Genomic DNA, 12,177 nt, shown 5'->3' on the forward strand with positions numbered 1-12,177 from the left:
AAAAAAAAAGGCCACATAGACCGGAAGCTCCAATTAACGCTGCGTTTGTGTGTGTATCTGCGTCATTACCTCGTTTATGAAACCCTAAAGTTTCAGAACAAACAGTTCAGCCACTGCTGAGAAAATAGGGTTTTATTGTTTTCCTGGGCTCTGCGAAGCGGATCGGCACTTCCTTAATTTGATGTCGTCATCAAAAATCCTCACCACTCCTCTCACCACCGTAGCGCCTCCTGGTGCGGGCACTAGTCCGGGCACATCCGGTTGCGTACATTCAACCGCAGAAGAAGAAGAACTACTCTCGTTGTAGCTGCTGAGGTGCAGAGCATCCACCGTGCCAGAGGGGGAGCTGGCCTATCTATTACGTCACTTCCAGGTACCTGGCCAATCACAGGACAGTGGGAAAGCTCTCGTTGGCTGGCCAATCGCAACACAGTCCACGTTCTGGGGGTGTGATTTTGGTCTGAAACAGCGTGGCTGACGAGAGCGTCAGTGAGGAGATATTTTGATCGGCTCGTTTGTAGCGACTAGGAGGTTTATAACCACGAAAACACGTTAATATATGTAAGTAGACCTCCATAACTAACATATATGTGTGATACAAGCATTTGATGTCACCTTTAAGACCATTCAAAAGAAAGTAGAACACAGGTACTTTGTTTACTGTTAGTGTTCAACAGGGTACACAACTATAGTGTGTGTTTGACATGTAGAAGCAATGTCGGGGGGAAAAAGGAGAAACAGACAAAAGAATACGACCATGTGTGGTTTCAGCCAACCATTGGGTCGTTTAAGATGCAACCTGCTCATGTGTTCTAACCACAGGCGAACAAGAAGTGTGGGATATGGCTTTACATTGGCCAGCATTGGGTCACAGAGAGCGGTAGAGTGAGAGTGAGTGTGTGAAACCATAACAATGATTGCGAATGCAGTGACAGATGGCTAACCCCCCACCGTGTAGAGGGACATCATTCATCTTGTCTACTTTCAGGATGCCAAAGAACAGCACCTACTGAAAAATGTGTTCAACCTCCATTAGGTTAAGCCCAGGGCGGTGAGTATTTAACAGGTTGGCTCATAGCAGCAGTGGCAGTCCAAGGGCGAAAAAAAAAGGTTGACTAATTTCAGATAATATAATAGTGAGGGAAGTCCTGTTGTCGCTCCTCTCATCACAGCTTGCTAATAAAACACACCGACACCACTGTGTAGACGTAAAACCAGCGAGCAAGAAACATATGTGAGTGATAGTGAATCAAATTACAATCCATTGATAGAACAATTACACATGCTATACACCTGTAATTATTCAATACAATAGGATACGTTTTTCATAAAGACAACTTTTTATGACATAGACCAGCAGTTCTAGCAGCTGCACTTTGTAATGTTTGGAGAGAGACATGCAAGGTGTTCGCAAACTTTTTTTTTTTAAATTTAGATCATTGGCCCAATTTATCAGTCTTTACATCACTGGTCTTGTGAATGTCGGTGTAAACAGGAAGCTCATTCTCTCCTCTGCACTTGTTTTCTTCTCGGTTTAGTTTGCTTTTCCAGAAAGGAGAGTACCTGGTGCTTTTTTAGTGCCTGCTGTGGAGAGGTTCCATGAGCACGACGTCTGACAAAGGAATCAAACCGAACAATGCCAAACAGTAGATCAGTTAAAAAGACTTAAAATATCATGAAAACATGCGTTCATCTCCAAAATTTAGCAAGGACATTTTCTAAAATCTCAATATTTACCAGAGGAGTCCTGTGTATTCAGTGACAGCATTGCCGAAAGCCAGCAATGTTGAGCAGAATCACTACCCCAAACCCTTGAGCTCTGCACTGGAGTTCACTCGCTCATCTTATCCAGAAATCTGCATATCTTTGGATTGTGGTTTTCAAACTAAAATGAGGCCATCATTTTCAAACTTCTTCATTTTAAGGGCACTAAAACACCAGGGTAGCATGGATGGCATGTGTATCAACAGCAGACTGTTTAATGAAAATGGAGTAGTGTGGATGTAGCCACACTCTCAAAGAAATAATAAAATACAATTTACCAAACTTTTACTTTGAGAGACCACTCTTAAAACTGTACAAAGAAAATAAAAACCGAGAAGACTGTCAAGGTTTTTCAACACGTGGGAAACATTAGTCACACGTTGTATTGCATCATCTTGACTGCACTTTGTGCTGTAAAAGCCAGAGCATGTGTGATATTAACCAAGGCTGTGTATCTGATTGCATACACAAAAATGTTTTGTTTTTTTCATAGTTCACTGTTCCTTGAAGCTTTCTCAAACAAAACTGGCTCAGTTCTGACTCCCCAGGATAGCTCGGTCCATTTCTCAGTTACTAATTTATCGAGGTATAGCACCTAAAATGAATAAAGCATGTAGTTTGTGGTGCTTTTGCTTTTTATCCACAGCTCAAAACACTATTTGTGGAACATGTAAACAACCAACACGCAACTTTCATTTCCTGTCGCTATCTTCGTTGGCTGCCTCTTCTTGTGTTAAGAAAATGTTTTGGTCTATTTGCTTTATACTGACTTTTATTTTCCTTCCTTCTGGCAGAAAGAAGTTTATGCACAACGTGCATGTTCCACGTCTTCTTCTCATTTTTGGTGTGTGTAGCAGCATTACAGTGTCACGTATAGGCCTGGCATGTGTACTACAGTGTTTAGATTCGTTTTAGAAGGTTTTGTATAGATGAGGACATTTGTTGAAACGATGCCCTGTTTACGGAAAACTGTAAGAATGAAAAAGATTGTATGGGGAAAGTTCTGTTCCGCGTATATAAGGTCCTACTTCAGTAAGATATATCTTACTGAAGCCCATTCATGTTGCTGCAGCCCTAACCCATACATGTATATAACACTTAATGAGAATCCACACAGCTGTCCTGCAGGCTTGGCAGACTCAGCTCTTCAATCTGGGAGTTGTGAAAAAGCAGTGGGGGACACTGAGGCCCCCTGACCTGAGGAGCAGAGACAATGTTGCCCCAGCAGAGGAACAACAAGCCATCAGTCAAATCTATTCACAGCACAGAGGGAGGATTCCAGCAGAGCTTTGCTTGGACGGAATTATGACATTTCCTCATTGGTTACTGAGGCAAACCTGACAGATAAGGGTTAATGGGTTCAAGATTGTTTGTGGGAGACGGGGCCCTCCTGCTATCACCACACACAAGCAAAGTTTCTGCAAGAAAATACATCAAAGCAGGAACGTGTCACAGTCTTGAGAAGCTTTTCTTTTGTTTTCTCTCATCGTGCAGATTCTCTGATCTCACTGTTCTTGTGAAAGAACATGCCATTCATGCCACTCACACTTACTAGATTCACTGATACAAGAAAATCCTAATTCGGGTTGTTAGAAAAATAGAGAATGAGGAAAGGAGATCATTGTCTGCATGTATGCCGTCACTGCACTGCTTTTCTTGCTCCTTTTCCAATATGGACGAGTGAGAAAGTTGAGTGAGCTTAAAGATTAAGTAATATATTTGTGTGAAGTACGAGTGAAAGTTTTACCTTAAACCTCTTGTCTTGCAAGACCTTCTTAATGGCCACCAACTCTCCGGAGTCGCACAGTTTCGCCTGGTACACAACGCCGAATGAGCCGTTGCCGATGACCTTAGTGTCCGTGTAGCTCACCTCCTGTGGCCGGTCAGGGCCTTGGCCTGGAGTGGCCACGACTGTTGTTACCTTACTTCCATCCTTATCTCCTAAAAATAGAGAGAGACAAAAAACAGGAGATGATCAGAATATGGTAGTTATTAAGCAAATTATCAGCATTAGTCATTATCAAAATGAATGATCTAATGGCAAATAAGAATGTCTGCTGTCAACTGCCTTGGCTGAGAGAACAGAACAATATAAGTACAATTACATTACATGTCATTTAGCAGACACTTTTATCCAAAGCGACGTACAAGGGAATTGAGTACAATCAGCCAGGGGTGGAGTTCAACTTGCAACTATAATGTCTTAACCACTGAGCCACTCCACCCATTTTCAGGTCTCTTTGTTCTTCAACGTCAGAAAAAGTAAATATGTTGGGTTTCTGAACAAAAAACATTTGAGGACATTTTTTTTTTTACATTTTATGGCCCATTCGGTTCATTGAAAAAAATAATTGATTGAAAGTAAATATATTATACATTATATTGTACAAACACTGCTAGTATAAAAGGTGAAACCATAATGAATGTTGCTGCTTTGAACTGTGTATAAGGGGTTAAAGGCTAAAGTTCAGTATTTCAAAGTATCAGCAAGCAGACAAAAAGACAACCAGACAAGACAAGATTGTGTGTTGTATAAACATGCTGCCTCTAGATTGTGGAAAGAAAGACAAATCCTACCAAGTGACTTACAGTAGGTCATACTAGCGCATGTCTCCTCCACACAAACCATTCACGAGCCCAAAGAACACTGCCCATCAAATCATCGTACATGAGGTTGCCGAGAGATTTGTCAACAGGTCACAGTGGGCACAAAATCGTGCCGATGAGTGGATTATAGCTGCTTAATAAGCTTGGCCTGGTGTTATTTAATAGAAATGTCATGTACTGTGTCGTGCTGTGGTAGCAGAACAACATCACACTGAGAACACTGGCAGGCATACGGGGAGGACATGAACACCTCGTGCTGACTTCTGGCAAAATACCCGCCTGATGTTAAGTCTGTGTGCAAGTTTTAAAACGACAAAATGCAAGGTTTAAACTATCAAAAAGAAAAGAAAACATTCACGACCATCCACAAGAAAGACTATATTTTGAAAAGGCCAGATATGATATGATGCATTTCCATACTTGTCAGTTGTACTTATTCGCAACCAGGAGATTTGATTTTGAAGCAAATAATGCCACACCCTCACACATGCACGGCCAAAAGAAGGTGCCCAACACAGACATAAAATAAAAATGTTTAACATTTATGTGTCCCTGTTAGATTGTGCTCTGTGTGACCAGTAAGTGGTGCAAATACGGAAAAGGTGATTATGATCAAAGAATGAGGAAAGGGGTGGGAACTAAAAGTGAGATGAGGGGGGATATGATGACCAGACCTCCATTCTCCAGGACCATGTCCAATTTTGTAAAAACAGAAATAGATTTTCTATATGAGAGAGACTGAGAGAGAGAGAGAAATATTCCAGCAGGGCTTTTCCTATGACGCCTCTGCAATTCCTCAAGCCGTGAGAAAATTCTGCGCGCACTCATGCACCTCAGAGACTGCATTTTTTTGTGTATATTGTCATGACTGCCTTTTGTGCAGCGTATGCCCTTTCACACAATAATCTGGTCAAGATGAGAAATCATTTTCATAATCTGTCAATCTTTTCACAGATTCCATTCCATCCATTTAATGAAATGGTCCACATTCCCAAACAAAGAGCATCACAGTGAAACAGTCAAATTGAAAGAAATGACCCTCAGATGTGACACATTACAAAACAGTATAATGAAACAAAAACCATGCAACATGCGCTTGCATGTGAACAGCATGTGGCTATGTTTTCAATCGGCCAGCCACGAACATATGCTGTAACTAGCAATACAAATCAGAGCGCATATCCATATGAATACATGATATTATTCAAGTACAGAGACAGCCGTTTGTCCAAAGGCATCAATAGTTAATTCAGGTCAAAGGGGGCTGCTCAGGCCTAAACATGGACACAGGGGTTGGGAACACTTCAAAGATACCATCTTATTATGTCCAATAATTGGATATCATATGGATAACAAAATATACGTTAACTTCCCAGTTTTTCATTGTCATTAAGGTGGATTATTAATGGATGAATGGTGCATTCAATTTATGATTGAATTTGAGACATTATAGGAAAAGTTTTTATTTGGACAAAAGGCACATGATGACATAAGGACTCTGGATACACACAATGTTAAATTGACCAAGCGCTTGGTCCAGAAAATGTGTCTACATATTAATCAATAATGAAAATAATCATTAGTTGCTGCCCTAAAAAGGACCAAGCATTTGTTGCCAACATATGTACACATTACTTTTCAAAAGTGTCTGCATTTTCCCGATTCAAATTAAATGCACTGATGATGGACACAGATCAGTGTGTCCCAAATGAAAGTTGACGATCTGTGCTTATCATAAATAAATTGAAATTCAATGTGAGAATGCTCAGTTTTCTTTTCTACTAATGTCTGTAATGTGAGAACATTTGTTTAGATACAAGTAATTTCCAGTTATTTGCTCAAATATATGCAGCATTCCCCCCACCACCAGTTTACACATGTCTGTGTACATTTGCAGGCTTTCAAACAATTACCAAACCTAATTTAACATGTTCAAAATCTTACTAGACCCATAAATAATTTAGTATTCCCACACAAACAGAGCAAGAGACAAAGGTAACTTTCAGACATGCTTGTGTCCATTGTTGAAGCCCTGCAGTGATATGCCCAAATTGTTACATTTATATTATATTAGTAACAATAATGAATAATGCAGACAAACATTAACGCCTTGAATCACAGTGAAGGGTGACGCCTTTCAACTGATAACGACAGAGTCAAGTCATGAGTTTGCCACCAGAAAGTTAAGAGTTTAGTCTAGTTTAGTGTTTCTTTTTTAACCGAAGTCTTTGAGTAATATCTGTGAAACACAAAAAGACAAAGTCTCAAGGCAAGATGTGGTTACATTCATGTTCATTCCTTCAAGATATTGAGCCAAACATGTCTTTATATAATCACATCTATATAAAGAAACACTTTCTCAACGTGCTGCAGTTCAGTTATAATATCATGCACACTGAGGGACGCAAACACTGAGGCTGAAAACTTCACCACGAGGCGCTCGAATCACTTTTTTATTGTGGACGTATAAATAGGTCTCATTATACTTGCGCAGAAACATTGTTGGCATTGTTTTGCCATTTTTGAGGAACGTGTGACATGAAAACAGACTCGACCAGTAGCAAATGCATGAATGTGTTACGTGAGCGTGTACATGTGCAAGTGCACAGTCATGGAAAACGCTCCAAAAAGGTGGATGAGATCATTTACGACATTGCTGGAACATCTCATCACATGAACGTCACTGCTGACACATACCAAGCTCTGCCAAGCATTGCTGACATCAAGAAATCAAGACAACAGTGTGTCTCTGACCAGATCTAATGCGTGTGTGGGTTTTTAAATATCAGAGTGACATGCAACCTGCAGAGCCATGGCTGCACAGATCTGCAACCACACCGACTACACCCAAGTGAGCCGAGCAGACTCTGATCTTCTTCTCACCTTTCTTCACCTCAAGATCTAGCTCTCGTTTAAGTCCAGAATGATTCAGCGTGTCCCCTTCCTGTTGTCTCATTTAAAAAAAAATCAAAGATTGCAATTAGTTTGTTTGTTCCCATCATCATTTGCGAAATGTGAGAAAGGGGAGAAAGGAAAGGAGGGGAGAGAGCTGCGGCTTTGAAATGCTAAACAAGCTGCTTATTGTTCTTGGCCAGCTGCCTTACCCCAAAAAAAAAACAAAACCTAAAAAGAGTGCGCTCGTGTGAGTGTGTGAATGTATGCATGTATATGCAAGTGTGTGTGTTTCCGTGTGCCTGTGTAGGAGGGGTAGGAGTGTTCTCTCCAGAACACACTGGCTCCAGCTGCTTGAGATGGCCAGCCAAGTTATTCACACAGATGACCATGTTTGTGAAGCAGTGCATGTGTATTAGGATGGTGGAGGTCAGATTAACACTCTGTGACAAAGAGCAGAAACATACAAGTAGCACTGAATAACAAATGCCATTTTTGTTCTGATTTGAGCGTATCCTCTTATTTATTTGAACTTTCTGCAGTCTCTTGTGGAACGGGGAAAAACCATTACTTTTGCCAGAACGTTTTTACTACGGAGTCATTGTTTTTGTCCAAAGGAAATTGTTGGTTACAGCTTTCCAATTGTGAAGATTTAGCTTCCTTTGTCTCAAATAACAGAGAGCTTAATAGCTGGTCACACAAGTTACACAAATGGAAGCCACCACTTTTTTGTCCAAGGGTTCATAATGGGACCTTTTTCACTATTTTTCAGTGAACATACAGTTTTCCTGTTGGTTTGACTATTAGTGCCTTTGTGCGTCGCTATTAAAAACAAATCTTTAGTATTACAAATATGAATACCGTAAAGTTAAAGGCAGTTCTAGTCGTTTCACTCACACGAATACATTTGTGTATTTCAACTAAATATTTAAAATACAGTAGATCAAAACGGTACAAGAGTGAAAGCCATTATCATATTTTATTATTCATGTAATATCAATTGGTTGCCTTACCCTGTTCTAAATAACTGGTTAAATAACAAGTGCAGTTGCTTTTATCATGTCCATGTGTCTCAGAGGATCTGTGGCAGCCAACTTAGCAGACATCAAATCAGTTCCTCAGTCATGTTCATCAGCTGTGCACCAGATAAGAGTCTGATTACTTCAACAAGTGCCTTTTGTCCTGGTCCTTACTTGTTTAACTAGGCTACTTAGGTATGTATGTAATAAAAGAACTGATAAACTTGATATTGATTTCCACTGGACCTACTGTCACAAATGAAGGAGAGAAAATGAAGATAAATGGTATAAAGAGCCAGAAACCCTCCATGTCAAATGTTTAATTAATCATCTACTATACTATCTTTTAAGGGTAGCAAGGGAAGCTAGAGCCAATCACAGCTGATGTGCGGGAGGATGAATTCCATGAAACGTTTTAATTGCCAAGGACAACTGAGCAATCAACTCTCCTTTTCTCTGTGGAGCTGAACACCACCCGCTTGCAGGTATCTGATCATTTAACACCCAGTTAATTGGGCAATTTGATCTCCATCCATTAATGGCTAATAATCATGCAGTGACTTACTGCATGCAGTGAGTCTCCAGGATAAAAATGTTCAGATTAAGAAACTGCAAACTGCAAAACTGTGGTTTTAAACCAATGCATTCTTAAGACCAAGGGGTCAGCATCACATGTATTGTAAATCCAGTAGATTGCATTTGCACAATAATTAGGCCAAAGACTCTCAGCCAAAGTGGACACCATTTTTACATTGGACAGTGACATCACTATGAATAATCCACACTGACAGGAACACACCAAATCCTCAACACCCATAACTGGAGCAAGACAAGTATTGGGTTAGGGCTTCTTTCTCTGTGTGTGTGTGTGTGTGTGTGTGTGTGTGTGTGTGTGTGTGTGTGTCTACTAAGTGGTTTTCAGTGCCACAGCCCAGAGGAGAGGCTGAGCCTCAGGCCTCTCCCCACTAACACTCATCGTGATCACATCATAGCCCTGAAGCACCAACAGCATTCTTTTACAGTCTCAATTTTTCCCTCACACACCCAGATGTGTGTGCATACAAGATAAGAAAATGGTAAAGCCAGGTAGACAGAATTTTCCAGTCAGAGCTGTCATTAGTCATCGATTACGTGGGTGTAACAGTTAATAAAAAAATATCTAACAGTATTCGAACAGCTTGAAGACAACTATAATTTGAAGATAAGAGAATTAGAGAAAAATCACGCTCTAATAGCAGCATGTGATTATTTGAACCTGCAGTACCAGCAGTCAATAGATGCCGTTTGCATTATGATTTGCACTTCAAAAAAACAAACAACTAAAAGGTAAACGCAATTAATTGCCCAATTACAGCAGATTGGGCGAATAAAGGATGACATTTAGAGATCTTGTGACTGAATTGTCACACCAGCATTTAAGAATTGGCAACATCTAATGTGCGACTGCAGATCTGTAAGAAATGGAGGACTCCATTTGCAACTGGTCTGTCCATTTGGGCTGCTGTAGAAATGAGATGGCACAAGACGATGGGCTCCATGAAACAGGCACCTTTAAAATTTGAGATACATGTAAATGGAAAACAGATTTAAGACAGCAAGTTGCTAATATGAGGATAATTTTGACCCATGACAAAATGTGGCTAGTTAGAAGTCAATGAAACATGTGCAGAGAGCCAGGCCACTGCATAAGCATGTCCTCAGGGACATTGGGCCCCCCAAGATCATTTGAAATGTCTCACAAGAAAGCAATTAGTAAAATATTATATTAGGTCAATGATGATCCGAGAGAGCGGGGTGCCATATTATATCAATATATTGAAAACTAATGCTGGGTATTGCCTTCATGCAACATGTGAATTAGCAAAGACTGACAATTGGTGATGGTGGATCAAAGAAGAGTGAAATCTATTAGACGTTAGGGCCCATTAAGGCCTGAACCAGCTCTGCAGAAGTGAACAGTGATTTGACCATAAAGCGACAGTTAGGTTCAGCATTTAGCAGGTAGGCCTCAGCAGTACCATGGCTCCATCTATAATCAGCCTGTGCCACGGTGCCACTTCATGAACGGGATATTATGTGTCACACCCCCTCCAGTCGTCGCGACGTGTAATTTCGACACGGCCCACGGAACATACAGGACCCGGTGAACCAGCCCTCTCCCTCTTTCTCCCTCCCTCTCTCGCTCCCCTCTCCATGATCACGTCAGTTTCGCCCGAGTCCACTATGGGCGCACCTTCCGCTTTGACAGTTGCGTAACAGACCGGCCCTAACGCTTTAACCTCATTACGCATGCGATTGATGATGTGTAGTAACATGGCTACGAGATCTGATAGACGTTCAAATGCACAGTAATGACACCGGATCTACGGTAGGCGGAGGAGGCTTTGGTTGAAGACCTGGGCTGGTGCCAGTGCTACCTTCCTCTGGCCCGGCACTGCCCGGCGCGGCCTGCTAACCCTGCTAACCAGGCTCACTGGGCTCACGCCGGGGCGCGCAGTGCGTGCATGCGTGTGCCACTCAGTCAGTCAGTCAACACCGGCCAACCTTAGTTAGTAATACAGACATATTTCAGGACTAAAGATGAGACATGTAGGGACAACGTGTAGTTCACAGTGGCTCTGCTGCATGCTGAATTACTTACTGCTGACTTTGACGCTGCCGAAAGCAGAGGGCTGCGGCACTGGCTTGCAGCTCTCTGCGAAAGATGTGGTCCTGGGCCGACCCGACATGATCCGATCCCTTTGATTATCTTCTTGGAGACAGTGAGTGACTTGCTAAACGGCAGGACTGATCGATTCGCCGAGTCTTCTCATCCAAAAGAGGATGCCAGTAAATGAATACCAGTGTAATTCACAGGGTGGACAGTCAAAATCCCCTCGATCCTTCAACACCACTTCGCTATCACCGAATCAACGACCCTTTTCTTTGCCAGCAGCGCTCAATCAGAACATCGTTTCCTCTCTATGGTCCAGGTTTTCTGTTCAGCGGGCCTTTTAAGACACGTCTCCGACTGAAATAGTCATGAATCTGGCCTCTCCCTGTGGCTCCCCGCTATTAAAAACCAACTGCAATTGTCCTTCTGGAATCAGCTTTACGAATATGAGTTTCAGATGTTCAGAGTAAAGATCCGGTACGGGTCACAGCAAGTGTGGCGCTTTTCCTTGACGATTCGGGGCACATGCAGTTCCTCTTCATATCCCGATGTGGAGGCTCAACGATCCGACTGCCATGGCGGCTCCCTCGCTATACGCTAGCCTACAGACGGTCCAACGGAAAATCTGCCAGTTGACACCGTTTTCTTCAGCGAATTCAGCGGCTTACCTGTCGCTTAAAACCCACCGTTAAAAGTCGGTGTCTCTACAGAGGCCCCGGGACAGCTAGCTCTCCGGTAAAACGTTGGTCTGTGAGAGCGGAGCGCGTCGAAACCGAATTTCTTTTTTTATTCCTTCCCCATAGGTTTCAAGCTCGCTGTCTTTGTCGCTACGTACCAAACCTACGCCATTTACGTAAAGGGTGACAGGGAACTCTCCGCTGCCGTGGGAGGACGTTCACGCTGCTGGCGTAAGAGTAAAACGAGAATAGAAAAAATGTGAACGCGCAAACGGCGAATCTGGGGAGGCCAGTTGAGCCAATCAGAGAGGCTATCCTTCAGAAATGGGCGTCGACCGCGGCCTCCCGGTCAAATAGGAAGGCCGCTCTCGAGCACCACATGGCACAATTTGCATTGCACCTCCCTCGTGACTTCAAAGGCTTTTCCCCACGCCGCGGCAGGAACAGCGGGCGGGTCTGCTTCCACGACGGATGATTGTGTCAGCCAATAGAAACTCCGAAAGCAGACTGTCTGTTCAAACGGAGCCAGCTGTCACGGTGCACCAGTGGTCATGCAGAACTGTTG

General features: G+C 42.4%; 1 protein-coding gene across 4 annotated transcripts in view; it reads right to left on the reverse strand.

The window, feature by feature from the left end:
- Positions 1-11,908, reverse strand: part of gsk3ba (glycogen synthase kinase 3 beta, genome duplicate a) — a 30,326-nt gene extending 18,418 nt beyond the window's left edge. The window contains exons 1-2 of one of the 4 annotated variants that reach the window (XM_058613591.1): positions 10,924-11,908; positions 3,512-3,705 (exon numbers count right to left, since the gene is read on the reverse strand). In XM_058613591.1, the coding sequence (XP_058469574.1) occupies positions 3,512-3,705; positions 10,924-11,011 (282 nt within the window). In that variant the 5' untranslated portion in view covers positions 11,012-11,908. The remainder of the gene's footprint in view (positions 1-3,511; positions 3,706-10,923) is intronic. The other 3 variants (XM_058613600.1, XM_058613572.1, XM_058613581.1) reach the window with 3 other exon arrangements.
- Between the last annotated feature and the right edge of the window lie 269 nt (positions 11,909-12,177).

Source organism: Solea solea, chromosome 2, assembly GCF_958295425.1.
Source record: "Solea solea chromosome 2, fSolSol10.1, whole genome shotgun sequence".
NCBI classification, from domain to species: domain Eukaryota; kingdom Metazoa; phylum Chordata; class Actinopteri; order Pleuronectiformes; family Soleidae; genus Solea; species Solea solea.